The sequence below is a fragment of the Patiria miniata genome, unplaced genomic scaffold, assembly GCF_015706575.1.
Source record: "Patiria miniata isolate m_02_andy unplaced genomic scaffold, ASM1570657v1 HiC_scaffold_3, whole genome shotgun sequence".
NCBI lineage: Eukaryota > Metazoa > Echinodermata > Asteroidea > Valvatida > Asterinidae > Patiria > Patiria miniata.
Window position 1 is genome coordinate 31348282 of NW_024037069.1, and position 21307 is coordinate 31369588.

Sequence of the window (21307 nt, forward strand, 5' to 3'; positions counted from 1 at the left end):
ACAGAGCTTGTGATACGGCCTGCATTCGGATCGATTTCATAATGAAGAAAATAATGTCATCATGACAAAAACCGCCAAAGTGAACTTACAAGCTGTCAATACATCACACGATAACACATTTTATTGTTAGAACTTTTATTGTTCCTCTTTGATTATGACGACGTACGCCTAACCAAAAGATGACGCACGCATATGAAATCCAGCAAATTTTTTATGAATGGGTTTTTTGCAACCACTATTTACATGATAAAAGGACTTTTTGTTTCTTCGATGACGCAATGGATCGTCCATTAAAAGCTGGCGATGGGGATTGAATTCTTCATGACATGACAAATAGTAGGAAATGCGATAGTGTAAGATATCTTAACACTTCAAATCACAGCCCATTTCAAAATTTAAAGAATCAAATCTGAATGAAATTGCACACTTAGCGCTATTATTGACAAGGAGCCCGCATTTTTCACCAGAACAAGTGGTAAATACTTAGTTGACCCCTTAATAAGAATGGAACAGCCTACAGGCATTTCCTGCACGGCAAGGTAAACTCACCCCAACTACACGTACACGTACACACAAAATAAACCACCACATGGGCATGCGGAAGTATCAACAATCGCGATCGAAACATGGCGTTTTACAGAGACACGCTGTTCCTTGAAGCATCTTTTCTACTTTTACTTTCGATATCACATTTCTCTTTTGGTAAGTTTAATTTCGAAAACTTATTGAAAACTGATTCGAAAGATAAACATAAATCCAACCGGGCAAATAATTTTGCAACCTGACGCTACTTGGAAAGATTCCCATATTCAGTCATGATCTGGCCATCACTTTTCACCCTGTGCACAAACCCTATGGGACTGGTCTGAAAATTTTTAAGTGTTTTCTCAGTAAAAATTCAAAATTTGTCATTGGTAATTTTGACTTTTTAGGACATATTATCACTTTCTGATGGCTGATAGGTCATTTAAGGGAAAAATAAGTGATGGCCAGATATGGGAATCTTTCCGGCATTTGTCCGGGTCCTAGCCCCACTAGTGTGGCCGTCGGTATGCTGCGCTGAACCAGAGGTTCAGCGCAGCATACCGACGGCCACACTAGTGGGGCTATCCGGGTCCAAGCTAATCCTTATAATATGCCGAGCAACACAATTTTGCCCTTGACCCAAAAATCCAACATTGCCCAACAAAAACATCAGATTTCACCCTTACTAGATATGCCACCTGAGGTACAAGTAGACATCGATGATTAAGATAGTTGTACTGAAGTTTACTTACGATCCGGATGAAAAGTGAAATTTCCCGTTCAATTCCGAGAGCTCCCCTCGCGATCGTGAACACGCTAAATTTCCGACTCGTGTTAATGTTCGAACGATGCGATATGGTCCTCATGCCCAGCGTTCATTCAATGGTCCCCGTATCCCGAGTGCGATTCAGTTACCGAGCGCACCCGATGCATCGATTATGGTAATGAGTTCAAGCTAGTTCCCGACTCTCCTTTATCGTTCGAAATGCACTGTATGTCACATGTCATGCATGTGTCATGTATACACAAAAATGTGGCGATCATGTATGGGCACGGTTTCTATAAGGGAACAAAATTCACTTTTAAATCGTTGACCTACCAATTACAGTTGGCAGTATTCAGAATATGCAGGTACATGTATGTCAAAGGGCAGGTCTTTAAATTTTTGAGGGAAATTTTGAGGTAAAATGACGATGACAATGACAAAACGCAACACGAAAATAAAGATGGCGATCACTGCGCGATGTACCGTGAACGTGCAAGGCGCACTGAATCGCACAGCACCAACCGTAAACCACGCATGAAAAATCTTAATTTCTACCCCAAGAAACTGTTAAAAAATTACAAAAAAGGTATCGTTATTATATTGAAAAAAGTCTGCTCTAGGTTGAATAGGTCATTTTTGAGTTGTAAAAAACACCCTTGACTCGAATTTTATCAAAAGTAAACAGCGGCCCTACACTACACGATCGCCAAAATGTTTTTGAATTTGAACTTCAGAGTTTCTGAATAGGCCTATGTATTACACAGTGGAAGTTAGAAGGAAAGATTCCTATAAAATATCTGGCCGTCACTTTTCACCCTGTGCACAAACCGTATGAGACTGCTGACTGGTCCGGAAATGTTTACTCAGTAGCTCTACTGATTGGAACGTTGGAACTAACGTTACGGTGTAGCACGAAGGGTAACGTACATAGTTCCAACGCTCCATTCAGTAAATACCTCAACATTTTCCCTGCTAAATTAAAAACAAATTAATAAATAAAACATTTATAATAAGTACAGGTAACATTTCCAATTCTTTAGAATATTTTTATGTAAATAATTTCCAACTAACCATAACATTGAGTACAGCTGAAAAAGTGGCATTTTTGTTTTACATGTTTGAGTTAAAATGTAATCTTTACAACAATGTTTCACTCCAAAATAGGAGCAAAACTTTGCAGTTTTGTGACTTCCATTTGTACAAGTACATGAGTAAATTAAAATATATATGACCATTCTTACAGAGGAATTGTTGAAATGCGAGGCATTTTTTTCTGAATATAACTTTCACAATCCAGATTTAGACAAACAATAGGGCCTATTATGTTAAATTTCTGAGGCTTGTCAATTTATTCTGTCAAATAAATGGATGCAGGTTTTTCGTCAACTTCTATTAGCCTATCAATTATTTATAATGAGTGTTTGCTTTCTGAGCGTATAGCCTAAAAGCCCCCTTAAATTAGACTAAATGACAAAGCCTGCCATATTTCTATACATGATTAGCCTACACGTACACTGTATGCTTGCTAATGGCTTCTGTGCCTGTCCCTCATCATATTCATGCATGCATGTGTTACAACATCCTAAAGTAAAAGTCAGTGAAAACAATGGCATACTAACATTTCAATTCCAATAGATTGAATACTTCATGACAAAGATTCTGCTAGGCTGGATCATCTGATTAGTTCGCCTGATTCTGTTGGATTTGTCGAGTCAAAACGGAACAAGCAGTTCACAGCAGTTACATGTACATGTAAAATTCAATTTCATAAAAGTTAGTTAAAGGGAATATACAACATTTGCAAACATCCAAAAATAAAACTACAAAGTTTTTACGAAATACCTTACTAGGATGTTGGTAAGTGACAGTCTAAAGCATCCTGTAAAATAATGGCACCTGGTGTGAAGTCATTTTCAAGAAAATGGTATTTTTGTATACATTTCCAACGGTGGTCGGCCGACCGCCGTTGGAAAAACCTAACTATTTTTCGACTAATGCTCCACATTTACCTTTTTTTTCAGTCCAAATTTTGTTTGCTATTGGTTACATGTTCATGAACGGGTGCAGGCCAGCTAGACTGGTTCCCTTACCTTACAATTTGCCGGCATCTATAAATTGATCCATTTCATCTTTAGTGGAGTCAGGGAACCAGACTACTTGAGTATTTTTGTTTTTCTTGGTTTTCCCGGCATTTTCGAACACAAAACTTCAAACATGTCAGTGTAGCAATATTTGATCTATTATACTAACCTCTCAAATACTTCATTTCTGAAAATTACAGCAAAAGCCAATGATGTACATTCCCTTTAAGTGTTTCTCTTCATTTTGCCAGTTTCTCTTCATTTTGCCAATAATTCTGTGCTGTTGTTTCATAAGCAAAACTTTCTGTGTCACTTTGTCATTTCCATAAGGTTATCCCCAAGATTTCCATCCAGCCAAATAAAAGTTCTGGGGAAAACCCTGCTTGTGAAAGAACATAAGTATGCACTTTCCCTTTCCCTTTAAATGCAATATAGAAATAGTACAGGAAATAGCCAAGACAGTCGTTACCAATGTTTTCTCTTTCTCATCCTGTTGGTCATGTTGGTTGGCAAATAAACAGTGATACAGACATGCTAATAATGTTTGATGTTTCATGTTTCATTACGCTTCCCTGGTTGCAGACACGCCTAACCCTAACGAGGCCTTTTTGCTAGGATGTAGCCTCGATCCTGCAAAATCCTCAAATTGGCCTCATGAAATATGAATAGCATAGCCTCAATCCTGCAAATTCTTCCATTATTTCTTGAATGGTTTGTGGAGGGGTGAACACTGCCTGAATCACAGCAGTGACTGTCAATATGTTCAGGCTTGGCCAGTGACATCCTGGAGTAGTACAGAGTATTTCAAGCATAATCCAGGCCTATATTTATGCATGGCTGAGCAAAATCAGCACAAGGTCTGGCCCAAGACCTTGAACAAGTGCATCCTAGGAAATCAGTAACGCACTTTTGCCATGTAACCTCAATACTCCAAATTCCTCCACTTTGACGAAGATGATTTTGAAGGATTCAGGGCGGTTAGGGTTAATACTTTTTTTAAAAAGCCAAACAATTGTGCATATACATACATTTGTATAGGGGTCTACATAAAGAAAAGTCTGTTTACGCACATAAAGATGTATACCCATGCTTTTCAACAAATGGATTTTTTTTCTCCGAACAAAATGATGTTTTGTTTTAAAACAAAACTACTTTACTCTGATTTTGGGCGTCAGCACCCTCTGAAAAGGGAATTTAACTTTGCGCACAAATGAACCCATCGTGCAAGAGTCGATTTATCATGTTTATTGTGTAACTACCAATCATTCAATTTTTGTGAAAAAAAATGTACTTACTAGCCTAAACGTTGGTGGTTTTTTTTCGTTTGACGTCTCTTGATTTCAAAAGTGAATGACTTGTATAATTCTAGCAAAAACACATACACAGCTGAGCAATTGAAAAAAAATTCTATTTTTTGAGTAAAACTCAAAAATAGCACAGGGAAGACATCTTTAAAGCCATTCTTGTAAAACAAGAATTAGTCCTTTAAAAAAAAAAGAACAGTCCACATGTACACAATGTTTGTTTACAATCACAATAAGTAAAGTGTAACGATTTTTAGTGGTTCTACAAGTTTGTCCAAATTGGAAAAAAAAATGAGGCAACAATGTTTCTGAATTTTTCTGCTTGAAACATATTCCATAACAAAATAAGTTGTCCAAAATATGGTGTAAGTACCCAGACACCCTCTGTCTAGCACGATGCACCTCCATTAAATCGAGGTGCGTTGTCAGAAATTTATACCAGCAGTATTTTTACTTAAACACTTTTACTTAATTTGCTGTTTTGAATACTTTGATAGGGACAGTGTGGCACGTTGCCAAGCTGGAATTGTAATAGGAAACAATTAAAAGATAATAATATTTACTTTTCCTGTCATATACAACAATATCCTTGTTGGAATATTGCTTATTTTTTAAGCAAACAGGATTTTGCAAGTCCTTTGTATACAGACAAAACACATGTAATTATGTTGCAAAGTTCACGTACACGTGTATAGGTTAAAAAAAAAGATCAGTAACTGTCATTGAAGTAGGTGTACTTATTATAAATAATTGGCGAAAAAAAAAGTAGGTTTCCTGCTTGGCTAGCCTTTGATTTGGTAAAAAGTGAAAACAGTGTAGCATTTGCTTACTCAATGTTGTACAAATATAGTTTTCACATACTTATATAAAAAAAAACTTCTTGGGCTAGTTTTATACAACATTTGCAAACATTGGAAAACAAAACTACCAAATTTTTACAAAATACCTTTACTATGATGTTGGTAAATGAAAGTCTAAAGCATCCTGTAAAATTATCGCACCTGGTGTGAAGTCATTTTCAAGAAAAGTGGTATTTTGTATAAATTTCCAACGGTGGTCGGCTGACCACCGTTGGAAAAACTCAACTATTTTTCAACTTCTGCTCCAAATTTACCATTTTTTTTTTCAGTCCAAATTTTGTTTGGTATTGGTTTCATGTTCATGAACGGGTGCAGACCAGCTAGACTGGTTTTCTTACCTTACAATTTTCCAGCATCTATAAATTGATTCATTTCATTTTTAGTGGAGTCAGGGAACCAGACTACTTGAACATTTTTGTTTTTCTTGGTTATTCCAGCATTTTCGAACGCAAAACTTCAAATAAGTCAGTGTAACAAGATTTGATCTATTATACTAACCCCTCAAATTGTTCATTTCAGAAAATTACAGCAAAAGCCAATGATGTGCATTCCCTTTAAATGGTGGTAGATTTTTCCCCTATAGATGACAGGATTGTTAAAAAAACAAGATGAGTCAGATTTTTGTTTTCACTTTTGCATTGAAGGCGTGAGGTCTGGAATATTGTACGTAACATACAATTACAAAGCATTCAGAATCTGTGCAATTCCCAAATGTTGGATGTACATTTTGGACAATTTAACAGTAGGCATGAGTTCAATAATTATAAAGTGGATTTTATTATGGTAAAAATGTATTGTGTTAAATGTACATCCATGTACATAATACAAACAATGATTTAAAAAAGAAAGCATTCATCAATTTTTTTTTGCTGTGCATAGAAATTGACTTGAATCACCATGGTGTCGAATTGAGTTTTGTGTCTCCAGTAATTAATTTTTCAGTTACAAGTAACAGCTGAACTGTTGAATATTCTTAGAAAGAAACTATATAGGCCTATTTCAACAAAATACAGATAATAAGCTTCATTTGTGGAACCATTTTGAATTTTTGGCATTGAGGTTTGTACTTGTACATTCTGTGGAAATGCTTCTTTTTATGTGTTAATGAAATTCTCTGAATTTAATGTTAACATTTCTCTCAGTAACATTTTGTGTCAAAATTGGTTGTCAAATGTAGCTAAACTCTTAGGAGAGAGAGAAAATTCAGGCAATACGCATGTACATGTAGGTACGTTAGGTTTTGCCCTTCACTGACATACATGTTTTTTAAACACTGTATAGTGCCTACTCAGTGTTGCCTCCTGAGTGAGAGTTGAAAAAAATCACTTGGGTGAGACTCAAACCCACGCCCTCCTGCTTTCTAGTGCAGATGTCTTACCACTCGACCACCGAGCTAACGGGATCAGTTGGCTGGTTCGAATCTGATGTACATTCATGTACATGTACATAGCAGGGGGTACTGATTAACTATTCATAAGATGGAATACTTCAGTTGAAAACTACTTGTGCTGTGTCCAAAAACCTTTTTCCTCCTGAAATATGCAGTTTTTCTTCCCATCTGAAGTATTCCATCTTGAAAATTCACGATAACCTTATCTGCCCCTACAGCCTTCTCATCTTGTTTAACCCATGACCCAGATTTTGTAATCTTACAATCACAGACATGACAGAGTGCATTTTACAATAACTTGGCAGTATTGGCCTACATGTACATGTACTATTCCCCTTGACTGTATGGTAGTATTTTGGTGATCCATGGCCCCACATCCTTCCTGTGCCATTGGTGTTGGCATTGTCATCGGTAATGGGTGTATCGTACGAAACAAGGAATTGTGGTTCGGTGGATGGTGAGGCATTTCCACTCTTGCGTTGGTATTGACCCTGCCATTTCCTCTATCCTTGAGAACATACTGTAAAAGGAAAGATACATTTTATGTGTAATGAATGTTTGGTACATTATGTAGCATGACGTGTCTAAAAAGCTTTGATTTAAAAATTAAGTTCTTTCCAACTCAAAGCCTTTGGGGTTAATTTTTTAACAGAACTTTATAGAATTGGGTTGTCTTTAGATCCTACCTTTGAGATTTATTTTTTGTAATTATTGGTTTGTATGTTTTTTTTCTATGTGGGCTGGATTTCATTTTGTTCTCTTTTGTTTGCTCGTCTTTGGTTATAATTTTTGGTTTTCTTATTTTTTTTTTGGGGGGGGGGGGTGTTTTTTGATTGGCTATCCCATCAATATACTGTAACTTATTTAACGTAATTTAAATCGTTGGCGACTTAGTTAAAAACAACTTTATACATCTCCCTACATGTTCAGTCCCATGTACATGCACATGTTCACCGTGTACCATGCATTAACCTGTATGAAACAAGAATCCTCTTTGGAATACATTATGAAAACAGCCAGCAAATAATCCTACCGGCTATAGAGTTACCTCATGTGGTGAAATGTCATGTGATCTGGCCGAGGGGCGTAAGAAAAATATATAAGCAGGAAACCTGAATCCGATAATGGGCAATCATAGGGTGTGGTCTAGATCTCTCCATTAATAATTGTCATGCTTCTCGCTTATCAGTAAACATGGGATGGCATAGTAAGGCCCTTTATAAACAAACCTGTCAGACCAAGGCAAATATGGCAGAGCAGAACATTTGATACTTTTTGCAAAATATTTTCCACCCCCCCCCAAAAAAGAAAAATAATAATTGGAGACACTCTTTCCCATATTGGTCCCTCTTAAAGCTGGTTCCAGAGCCTACAAAATTCTATTGAATTGATTCAGAATAGTTGTGGACTCAGAAGGGGAACATTATAGAGAGGGCGCTTTTTACCACTTTCACGACCCCATGGACGGGACACACCGCACCCACACAGAGGCAGACATGTTTGTTTTACATACCTAGTGTGGACATTCCTTTGTTTAGTGTAGTTAAGAAAAACCAGTTAAAAAAACTCATTTTTACTCACAACTGTGAAAACTCTTTCAACCCAAATTTTTTTCTATGATCCCTTTTAGTGTTTCTCTTCATTTTGCAACGGATACACGTAATCCAAAAATGCCTCTAAACCTGTTTTCCAGAGAGGGGAAAAGCTTGTGTGGACGTGGGCAAGTCCACACAACGTGTAAATTGCCATGCAAGTATCATTAAAATTAACTTCAAAGTATTTTGATTTGTTTGGTAGGAATAGGATCACTTTAAACAGGGGCACGAAAACAAAATTACACCCAAGATGGGACCAGCAAAAATGTACCCATGGTAACGGAAAACTATGTAATATACTTCATGAATCTTGTACTTTTAATGCACAGGTGAACTGGTGGACTTCACATGCTTCAATGAAAACCCTCTCCTTTCCATCACCACCGAAAGCACATTCATCGGCGGCTACAAGGGAAACGTGGCATTGCTAGGCGATGCAGTTACATTTGGGAGGACTGTCTCCACGGCAACCGGCGATGGTTTGCCCTTGTGCTCATGCATTCCCAACCCTGGAGACGGGAGGGGGACTGCGATCAGCCGTCAGTATATGAATTGCCCTAGTGGTTTGTGCTCGTGCGGTGGGACTGGTAGTTCCTGTCTGTATAGGATTGGGGCGTTCTACTGCCAGATTGATACTGGGACCACGGTGGAGAAGATAACAACAGTAACTCTCAACTCAAACGGTGAGCATCTGGGGATTTTTTGCACTTTCGGAATTTTACAAATTTTTATGACAAATTCGAAGTGAGGTTGCAGATACCAAGATAAAAAGAAAGAGAGAGGGAAAAAATAGTTTTACCTTTCACTTGAGCTGTAAAACTCTCGAAACTTTGCAAAGGAAACACAATGCATTGTGGGTGCTTTGTCATAACTACTGTCATTATCAATTTATTCCACGTGAATTGGTCGCACACAAACAGAAGTGTTCCGTCACCTCCCCCTACTCACCCCCTATTTCGGACCCAATCCCCCTCCCAGCACCCCAGTCCTTGTTATGTTCCTGTCCCACTCCAATTCCCCTCCCCCAGCCCCCTCACCTTGTTTTATGAAAAAGTACAAAGGCGCAGTAAGATAATTCCTTACAGATGCCCTTGGATAGTTACATGTAAATGGTACAAGCGAAAAAAAATCTAAATCTAATAAACACAAAAGGAAAAGGGTGTGGTATGTTTTCAAACACAAAAATGACTTGCAAACCTGTATCATTTTAATCATTTAAATGACAATTCGGGCAATTCACAATGCAGTGCGCCACCAAGAGTTTACCATGAAGAGTCCACTTTTCAAGTTCTCGGTCGATAAAACACGGCCCATTTGAATGCGTGTCAGTAGACAACTCGAGCTAATTTGTTACAGATTGGGGCATAGCGTTCTGCCGCCTTACAAAAAACACCATATTGATAAAAAGAAAAGAAAGGGGCAAACAAATGCTCAAATCTAAACTACTGACCGGAAAAATGAACAATTTCAAATGTCCTGTGCTGCGGATTTGTCGACCTCCCACAACGCACTGGGAAAAATGAACCCTCTGTGGCAAACTCTTGGTGGCGCACTGTATTTGGAATCGCCCAAATTTTAGGTTGTTAATAATCTGCTAATACGAATGTACCTTGCAATTTGCATATCTAAGAGCCTACATTTTCTTTGGTAATAACTATGTTTTTTAAAAGTGACTCTGGGTAACAAATTCCTCTTTGATGTGTGTGCTTTTCCTTGTTTTACAGCCGTCATAATTCCAAAGCGGCAGACTATCACAGTAAGCCTAGGAGAATCGCTCACCCTTGAAGTCTTCACCACCTTGTCTCCGCTCCCAGACTGGCGATGGAGGAAGACATCGGCTGAATTTAACGGCTGGTTTAATAACTGGTTTGGTAACCAGTCTCCTACTATAAGTTCAGTCACTGCAGCTGATGCGGGTGTGTACGAATGCCATGAACCAGGACAGAGAGGCCAGGGACGCCATGCTATCTTCAGAGTTATAGTCAGAGGTAAATATGATCATCATTTTGTTCATAATATAAATTCATAAATGCCTAAGACAGTTTACCCATTCCTATTGGTCAAGAGCCTGTCATGTGGCCGGTCTTAAACGGTTGATAAAACACCGGCTGGCTGGTCTTAAATACTTTCCAGTGTCACATGAAATTCGGTCTGCTATGAAATCCAGTCCCTTTTACCCCTTTCATTGGTTGAACCATTGATCTCCATTATATAATAGAGATCAATGGGTTGAACATTCACAGTCCTCGGTTAGGCATGCGCAATACTACCAATGAGTCCGTATATTTCATAGTCCTAAATTCACACTACACCGGCACAGCTGCGTTCTGCGACACATCACGCAGTACATGTAATGCATGGGCCAATATCCATATAAAGAGTTGTTTACGACTACTCACGAGAGGCACATACCATAACACATAGCTAGATGGGTGTTTAATAAAAAACATTAAGTAGTTTCAAACAAAATAGTTGGAAATTTATAATTTTTGGAGTGATTTGAGTGTTTGACCAAAGAGGTATTTAAGACCGGTTTGGAGTCCAGACTCCAAAGCGGTCTTAAACATTGTGTTTAAAACCTGCCAAGCACACACCCTTATTAAAATCCGCTACTGCCCAAGAGAGCTCTGGACAGAGAGAGACGGACAATATTGGGATTTGCCCTTCAGTTATTAACTGTCATTAATTAACCGAAAGATAAAACACTATATTGAACATTGACCAATCGGCATTGGTGATTCAAGTTACCTCATGAATAAACATGAATCTCCTTTCTTTACCATCAGGTTGCCCTAGCAACATGTGGGGACCGTCGACTGGCTGTCAGAACGTTTGCCCAGTGTGTTATAACGGCGGTATGTGTCATGACGTCACCGGGCAATGCATCTGCGCTCCGGGTTTCAGCGGCTCCAACTGTCACATCGGTAAATTTGAGAGAAATTCCCCCCCCCCCAAAAAAAAACCCCAAAAAACCTTCTGCTCCTTTCATAATAACCAGCATATTAATACCTTTTCAGACTGGAGAACTTTCCAGAAATTTGCCAAAACAAACATTTCTGAAGATTTAATACTTTATGTACCTGAAATGTTTGACTGAAAAGTCTGACTTAATGTTTCGCTACTTTGGAAATTTGACAACTTCATGTAGGGTCAAAGCAAGTACATTTTGGGATGTTAGGATTTATGTGTCTGACTACTGTTAATATGTTTTGTTTCCAGCGAATGGTAGAAATGCATGGGGAATGAATGGCACACTACCATGTACAGGGGCTGAGGATCGTCACGGTGCGTCATGCAGAGGACGTCTGTTTTGCCTTCAAGATCCGTTCGGTTGCTCCTGTGCGGCCGGCTACAAGGGAATCGGCTGTGACCAGGGTAAGCTTAAATGCTTATCACATTCAGACTAGTAACTGATTTCATACAGATCTGCTTAACAGAAAATATTTCTAAGCACATTTTTGTGCTGTGGACAATATCAACTTGGATCCAATCCGAAGCTGAATACGTAGCATGACACTCTGGCTGACGCCCAATGAAAAACCATTCTAAATTGATTGACTGGAATTGTATGCACTCTGGGACCAGCTTTATTGGGTTTGACTTGTCTTAAGTTAATTTTTGGATGAATGTTCAAGTAGTCGGGTTCCCAGACCAACAATATCTGACTATTGCTGATCAGTCTTACGTCAGGTAGCCACCGCAGCTAAAAATAAATAAACTAGAGGAATTCCTGCCGTTTCCAAAAATGTACAAATTTGTATGCATTTTGTTGACACTCGCGGATTGCGCCTTGGTATTCCCGGGTATAAAATAAGTCGTATTTACCTGCCATGCTTATTATCAAAAAAAATGATTACATATATTGATTGGTTGTATTTTAAAAACTTGAAAAAATAACTTTGTGCATCAAGTATGCTCTCGGATCATATGAGGGCCGAGCTTTGCTGCGCGCCATGAATCCGACGATGGTTTAACTCGGCTTCGTCTACATTTCGGATTTGCGTGTTATTCGGTTCCATAAACTTTGAAGATTCCAGCTCAACATGCAGTCAATGTTTTCTTACAAAAGTATCAAGCTATGTGATATGAAGCAAGTGTTTTTTTTTTTTTTAATTGATCGGAACATTAAAAGCTAATAATGACAATGATATTGACAAACCAGAAATGAAGCCGAGCTTTGAGAAAGGGCCACCATTTTATATTTAGCCATGGTGGCTACCTGACCTAATATTGGTCAGAAATAGTCCGAATCTTTTGGTCTGGGAACCAGACTATAATGTTTAAGATGTTAATATAATCTCCTTTTCCAATTTGCTTTTATATAGCTACGGCTTGCAATAGGAATGAAGCTACTTCTCGTAAATAGTTGTATAATGTCAGCCGTAGCCCTTGGTGATATTTTTTTTATTTGTATGATTTATTGAAGAGTGTGATCAACCCAACACCTTTGGACCATACTGCACTCAAACCTGCCACTGCGCTGAAGGCATCACGTGTTTAACGGACACTGGCGAATGTAACGATCCATCGTGCACCGATGAATACTGCCCTCAACAATGCGCTTCAGGCTGGAAGGGAAGGAATTGTCAAGGTAGGACATACATGTACATGTATTCGCTCGTACCCCCCGCCCTGCAAACAGGGCGCTGGTTAGGGCTGATGAGCTTCACAGAATCTTGTGAAGGAAGTACAGATTGACCTTCGCATGCAGCTAGCGCGTGCTACGCATGATGGGCACCGGAAGCTACTTTGCGTGACGCGTTCTACGTCACAGGTCACGCAAATCTATCCAATGAGAGCTCAAATGACGTCAGCCCTTACCAGCGTCCTGTTTGCAGGGCGGGGGGTATGAGCGAAGTACATGTATATAGCTGTACCATCTCCCATCACAAACTATAGGGGGCGCTATATTAAACCAAGGCAAGGGGAAATTGAAAGCTGCTGTTACTTGAGAAAATTTGTTTCACTGGATTTACTGATGTATGTGGAAAAGCATTGCTAGTGTTTATTAACTCCAGTTTGAAGTTTTGTCAAAGGTCGTACAAGTAGATCTGCAACTTCCAACTAAAATATTGTAGACTTTGTTTACACATGAGTCAATGTGCACACAGGAAGCGTAGATTACTTAACAACATGACAAAAAGCAACAACATGTACAAAAAGAAACCATTCATATTAACTGTTTTATTTGGCTTAGATGCACAAAGAAGTTTCTTAGAAATTGTGTTTGATAGTTTTGCCCGCAGAGGGTTTTGATTTTTATTTAAGATTTTTAATTGTTTGTTTCTATATCACATACAGTTCAGACACCGTGCCCGCCCGGTTACTATGGCGAGATATGCACACAGAGATGCAATTGCCGTGACAACCAAGCATGCAATGAGGAGATGGGAGATTGCGTCGATGGCTGTGCGGACGGTTACAGAGGAGCGGCTTGTGACCAAGGTTAGCATGATGGCCCTTGCCAACATGGCCGCCATGCCGCCATGCCAAACTCATAAAGCCGCAGTCAAATGACTTGGCTGCGGCTGGCAATTGACACATGAGTCTATGGGAAGTCGCTACAGCCGCTACCGTTAATTAATTGCTTGTCAAATAATTTGGATATATGACCTGAATTCGTTTTGTTTGCGGTGTCTAAGCATTTAATCCGTTTACGCTGAGAGAACAGATTTGATCGTGTTCCCATTTAACATGAAGAAGTATCTGTAACTGATTTCGGATTCACAGAAGAAATTCTAAATAGCGCAGTGTTTAACCAGTTCACGTTGGATGACGTGTATACACGCAAAGTTTTGGCGGTGTTCGGAACGGATGACGGATAAACATTAACGAGCGAGGCAGCAAATATCTGTCTGCGACCCGCTCGCAGCGAGCGAGGCCGGAAATATCAGGGTGTGCTACCTGCAGATGACCCCCTGAAACCTGTCTGGCGTCGAGGTTCGTGAATGTGGATTTTGTCAGCCACGTGTGAACAAAAGTCGGACATGCGTGCCGGTGCCTATGAGATGCCTGGCTGCAATATTCAGTTTGGCATCGGAGAGGAGAATATGTAAATTACCCACCTGTTCAGTGAGCAGAGCTTAGTGGATTGGTCAATAGGTTTCTACAGACACAGAAACTCGAAACAACATTAAGTTTCCAAGGAAAGAAGCGTCGGAAATTGATTGACGCTGTGTTGGAAGGTTTCAAATTGATTTTGATTTTTTTCTTTTCAGATGGAACCAGAGCCATTGTCTCTTTTGGACAGACCAGTAAACTCAACGCTGGCCAGCCAGTAACTGTTAAATGTGAGACAGTGGGGAATCCCCTACCCACAGAAGATGATATCATTCTACAGGATGTCAGGAGTAATGAAATCGATCCTGTTAGGTCCTTCGAGTCCTCTGATTTCAATGACTACAGGAGGTTCAACGAGTACATCTTGACTGGAGACGATGCAGTCTCGGGAGCACGATTGACTTGCTTCCTTCGCAAACTTGACAACACCTTTCTCCCTGAATTCCTGACGCTGGATTTATATGGTAAGAATGCATCTCGAAAGACACTAAATGTTTGTAGGCAGTTAGACAACGACAATACAACGGCAATGACAAAAAGACCCAGCCCAATTAAACCCCCCCCCTTCTTAAAAAAAACCTTACAAAACTAACAACAGTTTTGAATTATGTATTCATACAAATTATAAAGGGATTGTTACATTGAAAATCTACATGCTTGGCACATGACTTGTGTTTACCCAAAAAATATGTTAAATATAGATGATAAAAGCTATAAGTATGCTTTATTTAGTAGATTGAATGTTAGTTGTAGTAAAGAACTGTGGATTGTGATAAGTTGAAAAATGGTGAGTTCATTTGAGAAAGTTTCTGTTTGTATTTGTTTAGATGCCAACCCCTTGTTTACATATGTGAATTGTTTGGTAATCTCGGGTCACATTTATAGGGAGAAATGGAAAATTGTATAACAAGCAGTAACTCCACGTAGGGCCCCGATTTACCCCCTTGTAACGCCAGAAAACCTTGTAATACCTCAAGTTAAGCGTCATATTACTGCCTGTTCAATTTTGCATTCTCCCCTAAATGTGACTACCAAATTATGCTTTAAAATGTTCAAACTTATTTAGAAAAAGCCAAAGTTGTTTTATTGTTCATTTTGGTGTTGTTTTTCTCTTCTAGAGCCGCCATCCCTTGCGTCAGCCCCTTACGCAGGACCCAAAGATTCCACAAGCATCAAGGTCAGATGGAATTCGTGGACCTCTGCGCAGGGTCGCGGAGACGGGCCCGTCCTACGTTTCGAGGTCCACTACCGGCTCCGAAGCGATGACATGGATGATACTACGTATGAGTTTGTAGAAATAGCGGCCACCAACACTAGCACCGCGTTGATCATCAGGGAACTGGAGGTAGACACCGAGTATGACTTTGTCGTCGTGGTAGTGAGGGAGGGGGAAGGTGGGGCTGGACCCCCTAGCCCTAAGGCCACCATCGGAACGACCTGTGCAAGTAAGATAACAGTGCGGGATTGAGATTGGAATCTTTGCAGGATGGCAGAAAGAAAGTTGAAGCTTAAAATGTTTCCAGTGTCAACATGCATTATGTGTCATTAGGTAAAGGCCAAGGATGTTACCCATGGATACATGCTAGCGACTTTTGGCAGTATGAAACATTTCAGGCCTGAAGATGTGTTCCACTTGGAAATTCGAAGCACAAATACTGGCTGTGACAATTCGTGTTGGGGGTTCCTTTTGCATCACATTTAAATTAACGCTTAATAACAACCCAACATGTTTACAGCAGCCTTTAGGACATCTGTTCAAGTAAGGTAGCATTTCCTGTGTAACATGTTAACATGTCAAGCTTGCAAGGAGCTGAAACTAAATTTGGATTGTTTTGCAGTAGCAACATGCTGCTTGAATAAGACCATTTCGTCCTTCGCAGGACTTGTTCTTTGATTGGTTCATTTTGTATGAAAAGTATTCCAGCGGAGGAATTCTGGATGTTGAAAACTAATGTTTAGTCGAATGTTTCCTTCAGCTAAGCGTATAGAATCATCGTATAAACTTATACAACAGTCATTAATTGTTTCCATAGATCCAACTACAGCCCCGATGGTGCAGCTTGATGTTGTGAGCAGTACGGAACTACGCCTTTCATGGCAGGTTTGTGGAAGCCTCATTTGTATTGTGTTTCTTTTCCCTGACAAGATCGAGGTTGTTTATAACCCTTTCCTTACCATGGGCGACTCTTGTCGACCAGGAAACCACACACATAACACCCTCAACACAGATATATTCACTACTTTTCAGAAAGGCGGCATGTTGATATGTTTGGCCGCCCATCAACCCTATACATCAACCATATACATCAACCATATACCAGCTGAAAGAGGGTTTTCGGATCGTTCTAATGGTGTAGTTTATTCATATGGTTAACAATACAAAAAAATGAGAAAAGTGCTTCAGAAGTATCCACGCACAATTTGAGGTATGGAGTGCCATTTGGTCATGTGGTGAAATGGCTTGCAGTTTGATAAATGGGACCAGTTGGGAAAGAAGGCATAACATTCTTATATTGGCATGTATGGACTTCATTTTTACATCACATAAAAAAGTAAGGTTCAAGGAACAAACTTTACACACAGCACGTATGATTTTAACCACTCCTTGGCAGTGAAAATCTGGGTTGAAAAAAGTGAGTTTTGGACTTGTGGTCATTTTGTTCACGCTCTAGTGATTTCCGCATGACTGAGCAAACAATTTGGTCCTGGGGAGACCCAGGTCAATAAACAATGTGGTAATGAAAGAAGGATTCCTTACTTGTTGATGTATTTATGTAGTGTCTTGGGGATTCAGCTCATTAATTATCCGGAACAAGTAATGGTTATCTATGGTAAGCAGTATCACTCCATAGTGAAGTCATCAGTTTGTAACTCGTGTTGAGAACGTCATTGTTGGAAATTTGATACCTAGTACAATTCAACCATTGCAGAGAAATTTGTACACAACTTAATCCCGAATATTTAATGAGATGAACCTTTATGTGTTTAAGTAAGATTTGAGGCTTTGCATGGTGGAGATACTAAATAATGAAAGGTTGCGGAAACACTATGTGCGAATAATTTCTCAACTGATGAGAGAATGGTTCTGAAAAGAACCAGAGGTATAAACTTGTTTTATACCTCTGGTTCCAGTTTATACCTCTGGTTCTTTTCAGAACCATTCTCTCAGTTGAGAAATTATTCACACATGGTGTTTCGGCAAACCTTTCATTATCTTTATGTGTTAATTTTCTGGCTGTTTGTTCACCTCGACATGTTTACTTTTTATGTTAGTTCCCGCCAGAATCAACGTGGCAGTGCAGCAGTTTGCAGTATGTCCAGGTCTACCGGAAACAAAGCTCCGAAGTTGAATTTCCCAGTAACACGATACAGTACGAAGCCACGGGATCGTTCACCACTCTCGGTTCCCTGGCACCCTGCACCAGCTATGATGTGTACGTTACGTTCACCAACAGAGATGGGCTCTACAGTCCCGGCAGTATCATAGTGACTGCAACCACTGAAACCACAGGTAGGATATAGATTGGTTGTATTCAAGAAGGGAACTTTTATTTGGCCAATGAAATCCTTGACTGAAGAGGGCGCTTTTTGACCACTTTTGAAAAGCCCGGTGGATAGGACACACTGCACGCACGTTCTGGTTTGCTCTTGTATTGGCCTTATTCATGAGTAAGCCATTTGATTGTGTTCCCCAAGTTTCATTTACACACGTATATAAAATTTTGTCGCGCGATAATATTGCGTGCACAAATCAATGAGCGTCTTTACATTTACGCGCGATTTTTTAGATTCAAATTTGATCACACACTCATGTGTGTGACATTGCCGCACGACATAATCGTTGCAACAAAATCATGTATGCGATGCAATCGCACAATGCACATTTAACATGGAGCCAGTATACCCCACCATTTTGATTATATCTGCTCTATAGGCAAATCAAAGTACTAACCTTGGAAATTCTGTACTAATACAGTAGTACGTACCCCATCAACAGCCAGAGAAGGAGAGTTGAGGGTGACCTAGACTGGTTCCTGATCCATCCACTGCGTATTTCGAATGTATCCAAAGTTATTGGAGGCGGGGATTAGTCTGGAAGACCATCGCAAGTTGAATTCGAACATATTTGCGCGCCGACGATGCCTGACGCTCACGCAAAGACTCGGTGGCTATAACTTCTGCACATTTAGGAAGTCGTGCGTACTTCGCCTGTGAACCAGTACAGTACGGTACGCGCACGATGTGTGTCACGTCCATGGAGCTCTCAAAAGCGGTAAAGTCGTCCCCTCTTTTGTTGTGGCACGGAACCCATAACTTGGACGGGAAAGTGCCAGTGTGCCAGTCGAGTTGACCCTGTGTATCTTATTTGTTAAAAAAAAGAAGGTACAACCATAGAGCTATATTAAATTACTAGAGCGCTAACTCGTCATTCTGCGCACGGAGACCCTTTGAAGCCGTCCTGGGCGCAGACATTTTAAATTCATGTGCGTGTTTGTAGAACATAATGAAATTAGATGGATTGAATTTTGAAAGTGTAATCTACATGCAACGCGCAAGTAGAACACACGCAAACAACTTAAGGCATTACTTTGTACACGAAGTTAGCGCTCTAGTAATTTAATATTGCTCTATGGGTACAACTGAGTGTCACTACCAGCTTATGCCTCGCACTCACGCTAGGAACTTAGGCACATTTGTAGGAATGTCAATTATTATGCGTACTTGTACCCATGCAGTATGCATGAGTGGTCCATTATCACATAATTTGTCTGATTTTTAAATATTTTTTGGTTCACAGTTCCTGGTCCGGTGACCTCGTTGCGAATTTTCAATCCACCCGGTAGTTCACACAATCAGCTTGGTGTCAGTTGGTCATCACCGTCAGCCGACAACAATTGCCCGGTCGATGCTTACATCATCAGTCACTCTCTGACGAGGATAAAGGCATGCGGCTCATCCAGTGTTGACCCTGGTACCATATCGCAAAGAGTCATTGTCACTACATTGTCATTGAACAACCTGAAACCGTACTCCAGCTACAGTGTGTCCGTGGTCGCTGTGAATTCAGCAGGGAATTCCACTGTTAGTGCATCGTCAGAAGACACAAGTGCAGCAGGTCAGTCCATGTCGTTATAAAAATGTGAATATTTTCCTACAAATAGATCATATTCTAAGCATGATGAACACAATTTGTCGATTGTCTTAATATATTTTAGTACAACCGTTTTAACCCATTAGCATCTGTGCTACATTGTTTCACATTGCATTACATTGTATTACATTGTATTTCATTGGATTACATTGTATTCCATTGTATTACATTGTATTACATTGTATTACATTGTATTACATTTTATTGCATTGTATTACATTGTATTACATTGTATTACATTGTATTCATTCCCTGAAGAATCCATAAATCCATAGTGCTGGGTGATATAAGGCAGTACAAGGCATAACAGGCAGGGCAGTTTGGGGCGGTACGGGAGCTAATTGAGTCCAGATTTCATCAGAATGAAAGGGACTTAAAATGCCTTTCGATGAAAAAACATAAGACTAGTGGTAACATTTCAATTGGTTTGTACAGAGAAACTAGATGTTCAGGGAAAAGGTAATTTTCTTGCCTAAAAATATACTGGTGTAATGAAATAAGGTTCATTTCACTCAGAAGCTAGAAAAATAGGTCAAACAATAGATATTGCGGTTAGTATTGTGGCAGGCCCTTTGAGGAAAATATATTGAAACGGCAGGTATTTAGAAAAGTCTGTATTAAATATTCAAAATATAATATAGCAGTGCGAAATAATCCTTCTCATCAAGTGTAACATAATGCGTTTGTATATGGTGTAAATCGAGGACACACACAGGCAACATCATCGGTGAATCGAGGACAGGAACCAAATTGAGGACGACCTTGATTAGAAAATGTGTACAAAACCAATGAGATCAGTACAAACAAAGGAAAATTTACACCATAAACAAACATGCTAGTACATGTATGTGTGATTGCTTCACTTGACTCTTGGACTCTGGAGATTTAGTAGATTTAGAATAATTTTTAATCTTTATTTTGTCCCAGGTATCGACTTATTTGATTTGTCTTGTTCTCCATTTTGACAGTGCCAAGCTTTGTACCAACGGTGAACGTACTGGATTCTGATATCACATCCAACAGAATACATTTCACATGGGATGAGGTTTCCTGTGAAGATTTGAACGGTCCGCACTCAAGCCGCGCGTACCGCGCTGAGTTGACAAATTTTGCAACAGATGATTCAACAACATACTCCACAAACCTTGAATATAGAACGGAGTCTTGGCTGACCCCCTGCACAATGTACAGTTTTCAGATCGCAGTTGTCAATACTTTTGGAATCGGAACTTACAGCAATGCTACTGAGGTGACTACCAAGACAGTGGGTAAGTTGAGACTGGGGTCAAGTGAAGATGTCTCCCAGAGTTGTAACGAGTTAATCACGAGTCCATCACCTGTCCAATCACAAGTCAATAAATTGGTTTTTTTTGTAAATCGTAACTAATCTGTATCATTATTTTGTGGAAATTGGGAACAATCAAATAAAATCAAATCACAAGCCCAACACAATTCAATATCACATGTCAGTCACAAGTCCATCACAAGTCCATCACAAGTCAACTTACAAGTCAAATCACAAGTCAAATCACAAGTCAAATCACAAGTCAAATCACAAGTCAATCACAAGTCAA

At 39.6% G+C, this 21307-nt stretch overlaps 1 protein-coding gene across 1 annotated transcript in view; it reads left to right on the forward strand.

Moving 5' to 3' along the window:
* The window catches only part of LOC119736667 (receptor-type tyrosine-protein phosphatase F-like), a 57651-nt gene that overhangs the window by 4187 nt on the left and 32157 nt on the right, over positions 1–21307 (forward strand). The window contains exons 5-16 of the mRNA XM_038210682.1: positions 8851–9204; positions 10246–10509; positions 11308–11445; positions 11741–11896; positions 12948–13112; positions 13823–13966; positions 14740–15045; positions 15700–16026; positions 16615–16682; positions 17855–18092; positions 19380–19697; positions 20702–21001. Coding sequence (XP_038066610.1) covers positions 8851–9204; positions 10246–10509; positions 11308–11445; positions 11741–11896; positions 12948–13112; positions 13823–13966; positions 14740–15045; positions 15700–16026; positions 16615–16682; positions 17855–18092; positions 19380–19697; positions 20702–21001 — 2778 coding nt within the window. The remainder of the gene's footprint in view (positions 1–8850; positions 9205–10245; positions 10510–11307; positions 11446–11740; positions 11897–12947; positions 13113–13822; positions 13967–14739; positions 15046–15699; positions 16027–16614; positions 16683–17854; positions 18093–19379; positions 19698–20701; positions 21002–21307) is intronic.